Source organism: Myodes glareolus, chromosome 2, assembly GCF_982192425.1.
Source record: "Myodes glareolus chromosome 2, mMyoGla1.1, whole genome shotgun sequence".
Lineage (NCBI taxonomy): Eukaryota > Metazoa > Chordata > Mammalia > Rodentia > Cricetidae > Myodes > Myodes glareolus.
The window spans coordinates 74,816,494-74,835,384 of record NC_142027.1 but is presented as its reverse complement, the minus strand read 5'-3'; the positions used below and the strand labels follow the sequence as shown (position 1 = coordinate 74,835,384).

The window sequence follows — 18,891 nt, the reverse complement described above, 5'->3', positions numbered from 1 at the left end:
CTTAACTGTCAACAGGCTGTGACCCTCTTGAAGACAGACAAAATACCTTTGTTCTTCCTAACTCCGGGACCCAAAGAGAAAGAAGTTACACCTAAAAGAGCTCAATAATATTTTTTTTAATTTTTTTGATTGGAAAAGATCAAAAAACTTAAATGGAACTTTAATGTAAGTTAGCAGCTAGCTTTTTGGGGAGCAGGGGAAGCAGTATCAGTCTTCCCCTGCACTGTTTGTTTTGCTGTCTGGAGGGGGATTATGCCATTTGATAAATATGCTGAGCAAATGGAATCTCCCTCAAGAGGGGTTTTTCCCTCTTCAGAGGAAACTGGTTTAGCCACTCTGGTTTGGCTCACCAGGGCCGAACTCTCTCAAACGAGCAGAGATGGTGGTCACACAGGACGGGGTGAAGCCCTATGCCTGTCTCTGAGTCCCTGCTTTCAACAGAGACAGGCATATTGGAACGTGCAACATTCATATGTTTCTCAGAGCAGCCTCCTCTTATCCCAGACACCCGGCTTGGTTCATTTTTTAATCTGCAGCCTTACGATGTCTTTTATTTTATTTTTCCTTTCTCTGAATCCTGGCTTTGGTCTCTCTCTCTCTCTCTCTCTCTCTCTCTCTCTCTCTCTCTCTCTCTCTCTCTCTCCTTCCCCAAGCCCCCAGACTCTGATTTTCCACACTTCAAAACATCTGTAAGTTTACTTCTCTTTTTCAGCTTGCTTAAGCTAGTTACTAAGACAACACATCTAAATGCAAGAAACTCGAGAGTCACAGTAGAATACTGTTTGGGCAACTTCTAAGAGGAAGGAGATGTGTGTGTGTGGATGGATGGATAGCATGTAGGAAGACACCCAGTATGTTCTGGAGTTTAGAGTTCACAACCAAGAGGTGTTCATTTGCATCACTAAAACAACATATTGGGATTAAAAGCAGAGCTTTTATAAAGTTCTGTTCTTTCCTCCAATCTGAAGTATAGCAGAGAGGCAGAAGCATCCAGGGCATGTAAACCCAGTGCTCCTGAGCTAAGGGAGAAAGTCTGTTTCCAGTGGATTTCCCTCCGCATGATGGCAAGCTGTAGCCAACCTGTTCATAAACATGCATCACTCTTCAGAGGGCACAACGTCATCAAGTATCCGCCGCCACAACTTGAGTTGAGATCTTCTACCCTTGATATACAGTCATGCCGTATACGGCTCGGGTTACTTCAGCATTTCTGAGTCTGAGGCTATTGGGACCTCTGCAGAATACGACATATGGGAACATTCTGTGCTTGTCGTACTAAAGAGATGGGGTGTGTGCTACTGACAACTACTAAGTAGTTAAGGGCCAGAGCTATTGTTCACCACCCTAAGAGGAAGAGAAACACTGCTGGTATGAGGAATTTCTCTTCTCTAAACATTTAAGCCAAGGTTGAGAGACCCTGGCTTATAAACTTACTGACCTGAAATTTGCCCTTGGTCCCACTGCTGGATTAATCCCCTTAGAAATCCTATAGAAGCCATGAGTGATTCAACGTCTTTGTCCCTGACGCCATTTGTAAGGGTCATCTATTAGCATCTGAGAGTAATCCAAGATTCAACCTTAAAATATTAAGAGGCACATCTTGCTTCAGTGAAAAAAATAATTTGTAGGGTCTACTGAATTAATCTTTGGATAGCATAATTCGAGCCGATTTTTACAAACAGACAGATTTGGTGGTGAAGGGATTTCCTGTGCCTGGCTTCTTAACTGTGTGTTGATTTTAACAGGCAAGACTATTGATCTTGGCAGAGTTAAAGCTAAATATTTAGCATTCAAGCAGAAATAGTACAATTGGTTCAATTACCTTACACATGCTTCTTGGTTTGGTACTCATTTGTGTATTGTTTCTTTACCTTTAGCCAACCCTTTCCTGAGTCTCCTCACACTCAAGCTGCAATCCCCAGTAGTGTCCTGGCGCTTTCACAAAACCCAAATCAATTATTTTCAGATGACGAATTCCAGCGGATTCATTATGATAGCTCGGACTTCTGGAAATGCTGACATCTTGGCTCCTTCCCTTTCTGGCTCTTCCTCCTTCCGTTCTCTTCCAGCAAAGATCCCTCACTTCGCTCACCAGGGAACCGCACGGACCCAGGTGGTACTGCTGAGACTTCCCCAGAAGCAGGCTGAATAGTAACACACCCGACATCACTGCACAACGGGACTGTGGCTTTCAATTGTAGAGACTCCCGCCGACCAGACAACGCATGTGACATGCTGTTGTCATTTGCTGCTTGAGACTCTTCAGTGTGTGTCCGGTAAGCAGCGTCAAGGGCAAGGTCACGAAAGTAGGGGTCTAAGACCTTGGGTTTTAACTTTCCCATCGAGTTTCTGCACGAATTTGTGCAGCTGCAATCTCTTTGGGGACTTATTTTCTCTTTGTCAAATGGGATCACTGCAGCTCTGAGGCACCATGGATATGACCAGGCATCACTGAGGAAAGCTGAGGAGAGGACTGGGGGGGAGAAGGGCCATCTGCTCCTGTTCCATCAAAGGCTCTCCTTCATATTTCTGTGGAGCTCCTGTTGCAGCTTCAATTCAAAATGGCTACGTTTTATGCCAAACGGTTGCTTTTATTATCCAAAATGGCTACTTGGAAACTAGCATTCTAGAATGGGCTCACTGCGTGATCTCTTCTTCCATGGCACCTTCCTTGCTCTTCCTGCTCAGCACTTGGAGGAGACCTTCCCATTCCCGTTAACTTTCACAAATTTCAGGGAAAGTCCTTTTAATGTGACCCCACCCGATACAGGAACTCTCAGAGGCCACAGCATTCTTGATAGCCTTTGTCTCAGAATCTCAGAGCTGGAGAAATTTACTCAATTGAGTTGGTGCAACCAAGAAGGACAAAAGCTCAGAGGGAGAGAGTCGGGCTCATAGAAATGTTTACTACCCCTAGAGCTGAGTAGCTTTCCTTATCCTAAGTAGAACACGCAGGCACACTATAAAAAGAGTCCTCTAATTTCTATCGTGGTAGGTGCTTTACACTTGTCTTATAAATGTGCCATTCTCCATTCAAGTCTTATGCATGCGAAGTGAAACATAGGTCTTACCCACAATGGTCAGGTCAATATCACAAAGGAGGGAGTGAGTCCGGGTCCCTCAGTTCAGCTCTCAGCTCTTCTGTTTAACTGAATTCCACCTGAGCAGCCCTGTTTTCTTCCCAACTTCATTTTCTCCTCTGTGCAAACAGCTGGCTGGAGCACAGCGTTCCATGAGTGTGCCAGGAGGAGCTGCCGAAAGATGCAGATCTGGACAATCTCTTCTCCAGTCCGTGCTAAAGGCTAACACATGGGGGAACACGAAGGAAAGGGAAGCTCACCGGACATGCTCAGACTGTGTATCTCACTAGTAGGGGGCTCTGTGCTTTTCCTTTTTACTTGAACCGGAAAGCTGACCTTGTCTACTTGTCTAGCTTGCTTGGTTCAGCCTGTTCCCGCAAGAATCACCTTAACTTTACCCTTTTGTGAAGTGCTTTGATCCTGTGGACCAACAAGAAGAAAATGCAGGGTAGGGCTGAGGAAAGTATAGAGAACTACACAGCACAGTTCAGCTGAACAGGGTTCATACAAACCCAGTTCTTTCCCACCAGAGTCTGCAGTCCTCTGTAGCACTGAACACAGAAGGCCCCACGAGCCCAGTACACCCCGCAGAAAGCTGCCTCCCAATCATCCATCTGGCAAGTGATGGACAGGCCTGGGAGAAATTAGTTGGGAAGTCAGACAGCAGGAAAGGAGGGATGAATTAAAAGGCAGGAAAAAAAATTATGGAAGAACGTGGAATGGAAAAAAAAGAAAAGAATTGTTGCTCCTAATGAGAAATGCAAAATTTTCCACCAGACAACTGTGACAGTTGGCTGAATGAATTATGTACCCTGTGAATGGAAAGGCAAGGGGTGGGGAGCCTAGGAAGGCTTGCTGTCTCTCTGCTCTGCCTCTGAAGGCAAGAGGTCAATCTCACAGCACCATGGACTCCACAGGAAGCCAAAGGCCAGTACTATGCCCTTTATGTAGAGTTTGGGAAAAATACAGGACTAAAGAGGGTTGAATGTCTGTATTCTAGACACCAATCCCAATGGCTGCCCCTCTTTGCTTTACCAATCTAGGGCCAATCTTCAACATTGTTGAAGTGACAGGGCTAGAATCCTTCATGGTCTTCGTGCTTCTTTCGGTCGAAGCATTTTAGCGCCCATAGTCAGCATCTCTGCCTTTGCTGGGTTGGATTTCTAGAATCATACAGTTACCTCTCCTACTTCCAAGCCCCAACACTAATATATGACTAAAAGAATCTCACCTGGAGTCCCTTAGTCCTGAGACCTAAGCGTCTAAGAAATTCACACTTTGCTCCAGGACGACAATCTCTTCAAAGTCTACCAATAATCAAGTAATATTACTGACAGAATCTATTTGATTCCCAGAGATAGAGTCTGTTTTAAAAAAAAAAAAAAAGAGGAGGGCAGTTTTGTTACTTGCCTTTATTAACATCTATAAAGGAATCCCTGAAGGCCCAGGCTGAGAAGTTGCTGTTCCCTTCTGATCTAACTGAACTGTCAGCCCCTGTGGCATATAACACTTACAAGTGTGGACTGGCACAGAGGTGTGTAGACTTGGGATGCAGAAGCCTGACGGGGAAACATCTGGGATGACCACGCAGGACCTAGCAACTGGCTTCACAATGAATTTCACAGGATTCCTTCCTCAGCAATGGGACGTGGGATGGGGTGGTGACATATTCTGATGACTCGAGGACAAAAGAAGAAAGGCTTTTTAGAGGCAGGGGAAGACTCATTTTCAGAAAAATAATAACTAATATTTCAGGATAGTGTTTCAAGCAGATAAACCCATGCCTTCTGAAATAACTGAAGGGTAAATGTACATATTCTATAAACTCTTGAAAAAAAAAGACTGAAATGTCAGATCAGGACAAAGTTTGCTTCTGAACCAACAACAGCCATATTTAGTTGTCCTTTCTGGCATGAAGTGGTCCTCTCTGGCTTTCAATTTCTGTGTAAGGCATTCAGTCCAGAAAGAGAAAGCAGCTGCAAAGCCGAACTGGAGTGAGGAAATAACTTGAGCTTCCTTTTTTTTTTTTTTCCTTCTCTATAAATCACGAATAGATTATGGGTCCAGATAAAGAGATTGGAAGATGACGGGAGGTGGGGCAGAATTGCTTCAATTAATGCGCCACCCCCACCTTCCCTTAGGAAGAAACACAAAGGTCAGATTCCACAAAGCACCAATTCAAGGACAAGCCATGCAAGAGCAAACTCGCTTGAAGTAAGAAAACAAACAACAGCACCAGTTTGTGGCTGTTTCTTTTTAAGCAGCGAGAAGCAGTGGAAGAAAAAGATACAGAAAAACCATTCCGGATGATTCAGGACACCGATAAGAATGGAAAAAAAAAAAAATCTCCCTTGCATTTTTTTTTTTAAAACCAAAGATGTTCATAAAGTAGGTACAGTGGTTTGAGAATTTTCAGTACAGCTTTAGGGGATAAAAGCTAAAGATAAATTTGAAGAAAGGAAAAAAAAACAAACAAGCCAACTAAGTGAATAGAGAGGGAAGGGGTTTTGCAACAACACCCAGAATTCCTAAGTACAGAACAGCGAGAAATCAGTTAGGTTGAGCAGTGATGGCGCAGGTCCCAGCATTTGGGAGGCAGAGGCAGGCAGATCTCTGTGAGGTTGAGGCCAGCCTGGTCTACAGAGTGAGTTTCGGGACAGGCTCCAAAACTCCACAGAGAAACCCTCTCTCAACACTGCCCTACCCAAAAAAAGAATACTATAAAATGAAAGAAGACAAAAGGTAAAAGTTCTCTGCCAGGAGCATTCACTACAGCTGCTGGGAGCTACGGAAGGACATCAAGAACCTCACAGAAGGGCTGGAGAGATGGCTCAGTGGTTAAGAGCATTGCCTGCTCTTCCAGAGGTCCTGAGTTCAATTCCCAGCAACCACATGGTGGCTCACAACCATCTGAAATGAGATCTGATGCCCTCTTCTGGCCTGCAGGCAGACACACAGACAGAATATGGTATAAATAAATGTTTAAAAAAAAAAAAGAACCTCACAGAAGTCTCGCTTGGTGTTAGGAGAGTGATGACTTCAACATTGTAAAGAGGGGGAGTCCTTGACTTCCACAATAACAATGCAAATAATTGCTCCTGTAGTGTTGTTATGAGTCGGGCCCCAGATTGTCATAAACTAAACTCAAACCAAGCTAGTATTTCCCCACCTTGTAACTGTGGAGATAGCAAGCTGCGGTAGTCTGTGGCAGCCTTAGATCTCCAATCTTAGCTCCCCAGGAAGAATATCAATGCTAAGACCCAAAGTGTCAGACATGAGGAAACAGGACAGTAAAGGGGAAAAGACAGAGAGACCGCCTTAAACCCTTTATTTAGGCCTTAACCAGCAACAAAGAGAAATCACTGTGCGCTCTCACAAGAAACGTCACATTAATAGGTGTATCTTAGGGTTCAGGCTATGGTTGAATGATATCTTACAAATGAGAGATTTTTAAAAGTTGGGTGGAGTCTTACCCTGTCTTTGCAAATGGTGTAGGAGGGTCTTCTTTCTATGTGTTGCTTTTATTGGTTGAATAAAGAAAACTGCCTTGGCCTTTTGATAGGGCCAAACTTAGATAGATGGGAAAAAGAGAACAGGATGCTGGGAAGAAAGCAGGCAGAGAGACAGAGAGCCGCCCGCCATGAAGCTACCAGGTCAGACATGCTGATTCTTTCCCGGTAAGGCATGAGCTTGTGGTGACATACAGATTATTAGAAATGGGTTGAATCAAGATGGAGAGTTAGCTAATAAGAGGCTAGAACTAATGGGCCAGGCAGTAATTTAATTAATACAATTTCTGTGTCTTTATTTTGGGGGTTAAGCTAGCCAGGACGTGGCCCACTCCTTTTACAACATGCAAACATGCACACCAACCATCCCTCTGGAGAGCTACCACCACCTAACTGTTCAGAAGATTCCCCCACATGCCAGGCTTCTGGGGAGACTGAATACAACACCACTACAGAGGAGAACCTGGGACTTCAGTACTCATCCCAGAGCTGTCCAAACCTGGCTTCACTGTAATCCCTGCTAGCGTAGCATTCAATAAAACCTGAAGCCATCCAGCGACTGTGGGCACAGTGCAGGTTGGAGTCCATTAGCCTCAGAGTCCAGGCTGACTCTAGGTCTGGGCTCACGTCACCGAACCATACTAAACAGACACCGCTCACAACGTGACGAGGATCAAGACCCTTTCTCTTTCTGAACAGCCCAATCTTCATCTCTCAAAAGAGAAATCTGAGTGCAAGGGGTCAGAGTTTACAATTCTCAACTCTTCCTACTGTCCAACTCTTGAGCATCAGGAATCTGTTGCCACCAGCAGCTCATTACCCAAAATATAGGAGGATATTACTTCTGAGAGCAAGCACAGTGTGTTTATCTTCTAACTGAGAACAGTTGTGCTACCTTCAACTCTGAGACATCTTCTGCTCTTCAGAGTTACATCTGGCCTAGACTTCTAAGTGCAAACTAAATCGCAGACTACAGAAGCAATTCACTAACACATGGCTTTATGACTATATCCAATTCAGTTATGCATGACACCAAGACCATATCCAAGTACACAGGAGATGATCACCCTGCCAATGAATCCCACAGCCCAATGCTCTTACTGTTCAAGAAGGGCCTTTTAGTATTTTGGATGTTTTAGCCTATATGATGGTGGGGCTGGTGTATGTGTGTGTGTGTGAGTGAGTGTGTGTGTGTGTGTGTGTGTGTGTGTGTGTGTGTGTGTTTGTCCCTAGGAAGCAAAGCAAAGGCTTCTTCCTAGAGTTTTCCATGCAGTACAGAGGAGAGAACTATAATGTATCCTTTAGGTATTAACAAGCAAATTCCAAAGCGGTAAACATATTTCTTTGGTTCAGAAATTGTCAGTTATGTGAATGAAGGTCACTACAAAAGTTTGAAGGCTGTTAGGCCTGTGAGTTCATCTTCTTTGACCTCCATCCCGGGAGCAGGGACAAAGGAACACAAAATGAATATTAATATTAGATGAAAATATATAACTATAGAACCACAGCAATCCATGGTGACCATGCACGGATGCATGGTTATTTTACAGAGGACCCAGTATGAGCATGCATCCCCCTTTTTCCTTTTCTTCTTGAGAAAAGAAAACCTATCTGCCATGTACTACAGAACCTTCAACAAAATGGTTACATCTCCCCTCACACCTGAAACTCCCAGGAGGATCATACATCGCGGCGGGGGTCACACCACCCAACCACACACACTCTGCTCTGGGAACCAACTTGGAATATTTTTGCTATTGACTCTCATGGAGACCTCTCCCAGAATTGACTTGATACCTGAAAGAACAGGAAATACTGTACCACCCTCTTTTTAAAAAGCAACGCTGGGCTTAATGCATGCCTTAACAAACCATTTGGAAAGAAGAGTAGAAAGACAACTCACAAGTCCTGGAAAGAAATTTGGCTTTCTCCTCATTGCCTGACCCAGCCTAGTCAACTCCTGAACTTCAGCACTGTGCACATTGGAGCCCTGAGCTGAGATCTCTGTTGTGACGTTATTAACTCCTCCCACCGCTGTGGGAAAGCCCGGGATATATCCACACACTGCGACAGAAAGTCGACGGTGGAAAGAACTGGAGAAGCATGAGGTTGTGGAAGTGGAGGATAAGAAATTCATTCTAAATCTGCCTGCTATGTGTCCAGTTAGGTCTTTTAAACTGCGAGTGCGGAAAATATGACAGTTTGATTGCATACCCTCTTGACAGTAACTTCGCGAAAGTTAAACAGATGCAAATGAAACCAGAGAGCACTGAGCATCTGAGGTGAAGCAGCCCGGGACGGGAGGAACCCCTAATAACCCGAAACAGTACTCCCCAAAAGTCCATATTTTCAATGAGATTGCCTCATACACCCTCAAGCAAACTGCCCCCATCTTTTCTCTTTGCTCTTCTATAGTTGAAGAGAAATAACTTCGCTTGGGACCATGTTCTCTTTTAGCTTGAGAAAACTTTGTTAAGCTTAGAAGGTTCAGATTGCAAACCAGGAGGGGCCGCAGGAGAAGAAAGAGAAATCAGGATTAGATTAAGGTATGTCAAGGAATTTAGCATTTAGGTAGACTACAAGCACATGTAGCACACTTTTGAGACAATGGTACTGGCCCAGCCCCCTTTTGCGAGTGGAGCTGATGCTGAGACAGAGAGCAAAGGGGACCTGCCCAAGTCCATCTAGTCTCTGGGCGTCTACTTTCGAGCCAGCCCTAGGAAGGGATGCGCGGGCTTTGGAGGCAGACGCAATCAGTACCTTGATGTAGGCCCGCTGCAGGTAGTTGTAGGGCACTCTGCGCTGAAAGTCGCTGCGCACGTCCTCGCTGACGCGGTGCCGGGACAGGGGGCCGCCCAGGCGCTGCCTCTGGCAGCTGCGGGAGCAGCGCGCCCGCTCGAGCAGCGCTCGGAAGAAGGGCAGCTCGGCTCCGGGGCCGGCGCCCGGGGGTGCGAGCGGGCGGCGCGCCGCGCAGTGGCGGGCACAGCGCGTGCGGATGTCTCGCAGGCGCCGGTGGCTGCGCAGCGCGCCTTCCAGGTCACGCACCGCACGCTCGTAGTCGCCGCTGTAGTAGGCAGCCACGCCGCTAGCGTAGAGCAGATCGAAGGGTTGCAGCGGACCGCGCTCGGGCTCCGGCTCCGGCTCCCGGCGGCCGTCCTGGGGGCCGCCCCACTGCGGCGCGGGCAGCAGCAGCAGTAGCAGCAGCCGCGACACCCACGTGCTCTCCCGCATCCTCCGCCAGACCCACCCGGGAACAGCTGCGCTCCGTGCCTGCCCCCTCCGCACCTCGCGTCCGAGCCCCGCTCCGGCTCCCCGAGCTAGCACGCCGGTCCCACTGCGATCTTGCTGCCCGACAGCCCCAGGTGACCGGCGGCGCGCTGCGGTCCTGGAGGCGGAGGCTCGCCCGGCTGGCCGCTCTTAAAGGGACGCCTCCGACTCACACGCTCCTCCTGCCGCCCGCCGAGCCTCCGCGAGCCGCGCTCCAGCTGCCTGAGAACTAGCGCCACGAGAGACAAACCCCAGGGACAAGCTTTTTGCGTGTGGGGTCCCTTGTGGGTGGCAGAAGAGAATAGTGTTGCTATCTCTTCTGCACTTGAGGAAGTGAGGTTCACTGTCGTTTTCTGAAGTCTTACTCTTCTCAGTCCTTCACCCTCCGATGCAACGTGAAGGTCCATTTCAGCCTCTGTGGAACGCACTTGGGAGAGGGAGGGGCTCAGGACAGCTGAGTAGATTTGAGGAGAAAAATGGCTTGCCTAAGTTTATACAACTAAGCATAAGCAAAGGATGGACCTAACTCTGGGTCACAGGAATAGAAACTTCCTGTTCTCTAGGGCAGGATCTCCCCCTCTAGGAGGGCAGGGTCTCCCTCTCTCTTTCCTTCTCATTTGGCTGTGTGTGGATGGGATGTGTTCCTGCACTGTGTGTGGAGAGTGTTCTAAGGAGAGGACGATAAATAACCCGAGTTTCCTGTCCAGACCGCTGGAGGAAGGTGAAGCTGCTTCTGGCAATTTTCCAGATGTGTTACTCTGTGCAACAGAGCCTCAGTTACCTCTTCTAAAGCCGCCAAATGCCCAACATGTCCAGTGCTCTTTGGACATAAATCCCTATTGTGAGAGTTAAACAAAGAGGCAGTTTAACAAACCCAGTACCCTGGGACTTAAGCAATGAACATCAATCTAGAAATGGGAACTCTGACAGAAACAGCTGCCAGAGTCCAGGGAACTAGCTGGAGGCTTTCCTGTTTCTCCCCTTCTCCTGGGTCATAAATACCTTCATAGCCAAGGTGTTCCCCTCTTTTCTGCTCCTTGGCTCCACACTCCGAAAAAAAAAATGTGCGTGTGCTAGACTCTGGAGTCCAGCCTGCAATTCACTGGGAGGAATTCTGCTTGTCTAGAATTGTCTGTGAGAATCTTATCATAGTCTCTGGACTACGGGGAGGATGACCAATAGGAAAGAACCACATATATTGTCCAGTTGATCTTAATTTCCCAAAGAAAGGTTTTGTGTGAAATGGCCATTATGCAAGAAAGTGGCCAGAGTGTCATGCCATTTCCCTTGTTCGTTCTGTTGAGTTTTGACAGTTTGACCATGAAGATTCCTGGCTATATAACTGATTCATGTACATATTACTTTCCCACCAAATTCTCTAATATGTTTAAGTTGTCTCTTTCTGCTGAAGCCAAAGCTCCAATGTGGGGCTTATCTTGAATGCTCGGAACTCCAGAATTAGCATAGACTTTTTCTCCTATTGATGAACCATTCAGATAAAGACACTGGAGTCTAAAGTTTATCAATCCACTTGGAGAAGTGTTAGAAGCACATAGTTAGAAATAGTGTTTGGGATGCAGACCAAATGCCAATATGTTTTTGCATATCTCAGCTCTATGTAGGAGAGATTTCTGTGTCACTAAATATGTGTCATTAAATTAATATTTTTAGTGCCTACCCCTGGTGTATTATTATGGGGGAAAGAAGAGATGGTCATATCAGAGTCCTTATTTCAGGAAGTTTACAGAGCTATGCAGATATGAACACGAAATACAGGGCTCTAGTACAAGTTAAGAATGTGGACCATACTTAGTTGTATTCAGCGTGCTCTAGTAACAGAGGAGCTGAACCTTCTGGCAGGACAGAGCTAAGAAACCTTGGGAGAAAAGGCACTGATAGAATCAAAAGCCTACAGTCAGTAGTCCACAAACAAACTGCTGGCTCCCGGCTGGGACATGGTTTTCAAGCCTTTTGTGTATCATACTTGTGCACAGTCACAGTGTAAGACAGATAATTCACTTAGGTAGTGTTGAATGTGTAAAGCTAGCCTGAAGGCCAGGAAAGCAAAACAGCCAGCCACAGGCTCTTACCTCTACCTTAGTCGGAAATGACTATGCGGCCTCCAGGAGTCTTAGAATGAGACTGTGAGTGAGAGCTGTCTCCTCCCATTTTATATTCCTTTCTAGTGCTGGGATTAAAGGTGTGCACCACTACTGCGTGATTTCTATGACAAACTAGTGTGGCTACTGGGATCAAAGGTGTGTGTCACCATTGTCTAGTCTGTAAGAATGACTAATGGGCCTCTTTTACTCTCTGAACATCAGGCAAGTTTTATTTATTAAAATACAAATGGAATATCACTACAGGGATGTCTCTCTGTATGCTGTGAATATGTTTTATAACCATTGGTTAAAAAAGAAGCTGATTTGGCCAATAGCCAGGCAGAATAGAACCAGGCTGGAAATCCAAAGAGAGATACGTAAAGAAAAGGGGAGGAGTCAGAGTGATGCTAGAAGCCACTGGGGAAGCAAAGATGTGCCACAAGCCTTGTGGTAAAACATAGACTAATAGGAATGAGTTAATTTAAGTTGTAAGAGCTAGTTAATAATAAGCCTGAGCTAATAAGCCAAAACAGTTTGTGATTAATATTAAGCCTCAGAGTGGTTATTTGGGACAGGAGAGAAACCTCCAGTTACAAGGTAGCACCTGAGATTTTTCAGAACACTGAAATGACCTGATTAATGTAAACATTTTTATCTGGTCCCAGTTCTCAGGGATTCTGGATTTAATTGGTATAGTACAGCTAATCTAACCTATGGCACCATCTAAACAATGGGATTTGCCAAAGTCGCTCTGATGTTTCTATTCTCAAACCAAGGTTGAGAACACTGTCTTTCGAGATGCCTCACATGTGCTAGGTGGCAGTGGCGCACACCTTTAATCCCAGTACTCGGGAGGCAGCAGCAGGCAGATCTCTGTGAGTTTGAGGCCAGTCTGGTCTACAGAGCAAGTTCCACAATAAGCTCCAAAGCTAAAAAGAAACTCTGTCTCAAAAGAAAAAAAAAATGCCTCGCATGGAGGTGGGGCTCCATGTGGTATGGGAATGTTCCTGAAACTAACAAAATTTTGTGTTATCTTCATGAGACTCTGGAGTAACAGGATTTTTGATGATATGCTTCCCTAACAAGCCCAATCTGACTCGCCTTTTGAAGTTGGATGAGAAGTTTTGGACCCCATTTGCTAGTTCCTGGCTTCTCAGATATATCTGTGACAGAACCTCAAATTTGCCTTTCTGTCAAGTTCCTTGCTGATGCTGGAACTCCCAATGCAGGATGCCATGCTTTATTAACTAACTTCTCATAAAGAATCAATTTTGAACCTTATGGTATTAGCAAAGACTAAATTAACAGCAACAATAAAAAAAATTGCATAGCATTTTGAAGTGGAATCAAGCCTGGCCCCCCTTCTTTGCACTCACATCTTGAATATTCTGATACACAATGAAGTCTGAGAGCCTGGAATGATGTCCCCACCCAGGTACACTTGACAATGGAGACAGTTTTCACTGTCAGCTCAGTGGTGTGAGCAAGAATATCATACAATTGGTGTCTAGGAGGCAGAAGCAAAGAATGGTGCTGAGTGTCTTGTAAGGTACAGGACTAGTAACACATTAAAAAAAATGACTAATAAGCTTTAAGAATCAAGGCCACAGCTAAACTTCAGGAATCTTGGGACAGTAATTTAGCATTGCAAACTTTGTCCAGTTCCCATATACAAATGAGGAAGCTGAGACCCAGAAGTCACAGCACAGGGACAGACAGGAAAACGATGCTTAATGTCACATAACAACGTATAAAATGTATATGTGGGGGCCAGCCATAAAAGCTAAGTCTGGGCAGGTCATCCAAAGGAAGTTCTTTACTTCCAACCATTATCACCTGGGACTCTGGCTATCGATAAATTCAAATGGAGTCTGGAGTCTCAACAGTTTGCCCTGAGACAATGCCTGGCTGGCCAATCTTACCCAACCCCCACCCAAGAGCAGACCATTCAGTGGAAATTCCTGGCATTCCAAGCACTGTAGATAGAAACACCTGCCAGCACTTCACCAGGACACCCTAGACAAATGTCAGCCACTCAGGGGTCCTGAACCTCAGAAACCCCTCGCCCCCACCTTTACTACTATAAAAACCCAATTTTAATTGAGCTCAGGACTCTCCGGATATTCTAATACATTGAACATGTGGAGAGAATTTGCAAACTTGATTAAAATAAAGGTTCTTTGCTTTTACATATGGGACTTGGTCTCCTTTGTTGGCTTTTGTGGGGACTCATGGATTTGAGCATAACAGTATACTATGTCCCAGAACACACTGGGTGATAGTACTTTTGTGAACTGCATCTTTTTGAAGGTGAAAGAAAGAAATGCATGAAAGGAAAAAAAGGAAGATGAAAGAAAGAAAAGAAAGAAAGAAAGAAAGAAAGAAAGAAAGAAAGGAAGGAAGGAAGGAAGGAAGGAAGGAAGGAAGGAAGGAAGGGAGAGAGAGAGAGAGAGAGAGAGAGAGAGAGAGAGAAAGAGAGAAAGAAAGAAAGAAAGAAAGAAGCAAACAATGGCTTGAGACAAGAGCTACCGAAAACACAAACTGTTGACATTTCTGCCGAGATAGGTAACAAAGGAGAGCCAGAAACTTCAGTCTTCATTCCCATTCCCTGCAATTTTAAAGAATAGCCAAAGCACAAGAGAGCTCATCCAGAGCCTTGAAGAGACATCCAATCATCTTCCTTTTTATTATATTTGGAATGGGTCTTGACAGAAGCTCCATCTCCCTTTGACTTCTGTTTATAAGTCATCAACAGCTTGGGCGCACTTGCTGCAGGGTTTCATCAGCAGAAAGGAATTCTGGAAAGAGATCTTCAAATGTTTCTTAGTTTCTCCCAATCAACATAGACTTTTGAGCTGTCCTCCCTTCTTAGAAAACCCTTCTGGAGAAACAAAAAGTGTCCTCAGACCTCAGCAGGAGATTTAATCAACGTGTTCCATAAGCAAATGCAATGCTAGTTTATTTTGATCATGTTTAACCAGCCAGGGCTCTCGCTTGCCCCAAACATCTGATGCCTTTGAAATGAAAGGAATAATTCTCACTGTGCAACAGCTCAGCCCGTGTTCAGCTGCTGTTGATGCTGGCGACAAGGGAGTTGTTTGGAAGACTTTTTTTTTCTTACGCAAATAGGGTCATCTGAAGCTTTTTTTTCCTCCAACCAATTTAGTGTGAAAGGCCAGTCAACAGTCTGTCGGCCTAAGAGAGTGAGAAGAAAAAGGCCTCCTCGAGGAGGAAGAAGAATTTTTTTTTTTTTACAAAAATTAATATTTAACCTACATTTAAAATCAAACAGTCTTGCCACATTCCAAGACTGAGTGTTTCTTTCCAGTTTTCTTAGTGGCTCCCTTTCTATGCTTACCCTCATTCTTGATGGAACTTTAAAATTCCAAACTAAACAAATCATGGACACACTTCCCCTCTGTGCTCATGTCACAGAGACGGTCTAACCCTTTCCTTGGGAGGATTCATATTTTGTTGGACAGCAAAACGGGAGGCGTATAAATAAACGATGTTAATTATTCCCATGGTAATGTAAGGGGCTGAAAAAAAGTGACTTGCGGGAAAATGCAGTCTGACCGCCACGCCGGGCAGTCTTTGCACAAGTGCTTGCCACTTAACTTTCAAGAGTCCCTTTGAACAAAACACTATTCCTGTAACTTTCTCTGGGTGCTTTTCATTGTTTTTATTTTTGTTTTTGGTCGATTTGCCACAAGCTAGCGTTGCCTGAGAAGAGAACTTAAACTAAGAAACTAGCCTGTAGGCATGTCTATAGGCATGTCTATTAATTAATTAATTTGGAATTAAAGAGAATTTTTTTCTTTTTACCCTTTTGAGAGGAGTGGATGGGGGGCAGGCTGTGGGAAAGATGAGGGGAGGCAGAGGAAGGGGTGGGGTGGAGAACTGTGGTTGGAATGTAAAATGAACCAAAAGGAAGGAAAGAGATGTTTAAAAATAATAAGTAAGTAAATAAATGCACTTCATTAATTGACGGTTGACGGCACAGCCCACCATGGTTAGTGCCATCCTGGAGCTGGTAGTCCAGGATTGTATAAGAAAGCGAACTGAGAAAGCCATAGTTGCTGTTCTGGTTCAGGGGAATAACCAAGAGCAAAGACAATGGGCGATAATTACTGTTAAGAACCTACTGCTGAAGACTGCATCCTTCAGTCATAAAACATGATAAAATCAAAGTAGTGATGTTCAAGACCAGCCTCAACGAAATTCGTACAAGCCGGGGCAGGAGCGTGAAGATCACAATTGTTAAGCAAGAGGAACAGAGATATGAGAGAAACAAGAGGCAGAAACACAGAACAGCGTCAGGAGCGACAGTCAGTGAATACTGAATGCACCTGAGTTTATTTTACACACACTTATATACTCCCACTACAAAAGGGGCGGGGCGAGGCCACAGATTTCATTAACATGCTGTAAGGAATGGACTTGAATGTTCCGACCTTCAGTCCAGGTGGAGCAGATCCATCTCTATACCCAAAATACGAATTACCCACAGCCTGGGTCAGAATCTCTTGTTTGTAGCCACAACTTTGAAAGAGCAAAAATGAACTCAAACTCTCTCTCTGACCTCCAGTCAAGGGGGAAGAGTCTCACACCGGTGGGCCCTCACACAGTAAGCATCTTTACCTGTGAGTATTAGAACCCGGAGACAGTGCAGAAATGAAGGAAGCGTAAAAGGATGGCGTGAGGCAGCTCTACAGAGGGAGATTGTGGGGGAGGGGAGGCTGTGAAAAGGGAAGTGGGAAAAAGGGGAAAGGGACTTCAAGTGGGAAAAGAGAAGGGATGAAAATATAGAGGGAGAGAAAGAGGAAAAAGACAAACAACCTTGACAGGGACATCTCTTTCCTGGACACCTGGGTTTCAGCTGCTGGTGTAGCCTAAGTGTGGTCCCCCATGCTTTTCTAACCATGTCAGAATCATCCCTCGGGTGCTGGCCTGCCCTCCTCTCGCAGGACTCCTGGCTGGCTCTGTCCTGAGTTTGTCTAGAGCAAAGCCGAAATACATACCTCTCTGGTCTCAGCTCAGTGGGGAAAGGATGGAGAAGTCCTTTTCAAAATAATGATGTTTTGAAACTTTTTTCCAAAATAAACAAACAAACAAATAAATAAATAGAGAAAGAAAGAGGGAAAAAAAGAAAGAAAGAAAGAAAGAAAGAAAGAAAGAAAGAAAGAAAGAAAGCTTAATGTTTTTGCATTGAGGGGGGCAGCATCTAGCTAGAAATCCAAATATACCACATAAGAATAGTCCCAACACTCGATTTGTGGAGAATTTACATCAAGTTCCCTTGTGGTGTATGTGTGATCTTTGATCAGATATGATGAATAGAGATTCAAGGTGCTAAGCCAGGCATACACATGAAGAGCTAGTGTACCAGTTAGTTTCCGTCAACTGAACACAAACTAGAGTCACCTGGGGCTTCAGTCAAAAGATTTCCTTGCTCCATCAGAGTGGTCTGTGGGACACTTCTTCATCTCCGTGGAAGAGCCTAGGCCACTGTCTGTGGTGCTTCCCCTGAGCAGATGAGTCTGGGCCATATTAGAAAGGTATCAAGCAAGCCAGAGGAGGCAAGCCAATTAGCAGCCTTTCTCCAAGGTCTCTGCTTCAGTTAATCCTTGAGGAACTGCCTGAGGTCCTGCCCTAACTTTCCTCAATGATGAATGCTAATGCGGAAGTGCAGGCCAAATCCATCCCTCCCTAAACTGGCTTGGATCAGCATTTTGCTACAGAATAGAAATTAACTAGAGCAGACAGACTTTATAAACAACAGTCGCAGAATTACGCTTTAATCTAAACCTAAACCCACGTAACTGAGGACAGTCTCCTTTCCGTACCAGAGTCTGGCGAAAGAATCCCTCCAAATCACAAGCTATCAAGTCTAGGAACTTTTCTAACCATTTTTGAAAGGCTCCAAACTTCTGTATGGTAGAATTACAGAGAATTAGGAAGAACCAAGGACACTGAAGCCTTAGTTGCTAAGATGCCCTGACCTCCACCACCAGCTTCCTGCCTCTCAGCCTAGCCTAGACTGCTTTGTCAATCATTCACCCTTGTTGACTTTGCTCAACAGAAAGGATGAGGAAACCCATGGTGCACTTGCTCTAGAATCTCTGCTTCTTTCTGGCTGTAAAGTTTCCTTTTCTCTTTTGTCATTTATTGCTGAGTGTCTGAGTGGCCCATCTCAGTCCAATGCAGGATAAAACCTCTTCAGGTTCCAGAAAGCCCCTCTCCAGCGCTAGAAATCTCAGTATCTCATTAACAGACACCCTTGTCTGATGAAAACCTAGAAGAAATTGATTTGAAGAAGCATAATTTCAATTACGTACCTAATATTTTGCCAAAATATGATTGTTGTTGCTAATCTTAACCTTGAAGTATGATTTAGTATCAATGCTCGAATAAAAGGTAATGAGATTAGAGTAGGGAACACACACACACACACACATGCACACACACACACACACACACATGCACACACACACACACACACACATGCACATGCACACACAAACACACATAGGAAAAAATCTAAAGGAAGAAAGAAAACAGCTTTGTTTTGCTTTTGGGTAAAGAAATTGGCATTGAATTTATTTAGCAAAATTTTAAACCATTCAACAAAGTCTTAGGAACAAAATTCAAATGTTAAATTTGAAGTACCAAGTATATCTGTATTTAAAATTAGCACTTTACTTAATGTCATGATTTCAAAGAATTCATTTTAAAAAATGTTATGACTCATTAACCTCACCAGTATGGGACTCACTCATCCATGATGCTTTAAATTCTGACTTTGCTACTTCTCTTGGCTCCTTTAGAAAACAAAGTCTAACTTTCTGATCACCTGACCACATATTGGACCCTGGCCTGTTTCTTCTTCACCCAGACATTCCCAATGACTCCCTCTATCCTGACATGCAGACT

The 18,891-nt window shown here is 44.7% G+C and overlaps 1 protein-coding gene across 1 annotated transcript in view; it reads right to left on the bottom strand.

The window, feature by feature from the left end:
* Positions 1-10,004, bottom strand: part of P3h2 (prolyl 3-hydroxylase 2) — a 148,689-nt gene extending 138,685 nt beyond the window's left edge. Inside the window, exon 1 of the mRNA XM_048453908.3 lies at positions 9,350-10,004. Coding sequence (XP_048309865.3) covers positions 9,350-9,820 — 471 coding nt within the window. The 5' untranslated portion in view covers positions 9,821-10,004. The remainder of the gene's footprint in view (positions 1-9,349) is intronic.
* Between the last annotated feature and the right edge of the window lie 8,887 nt (positions 10,005-18,891).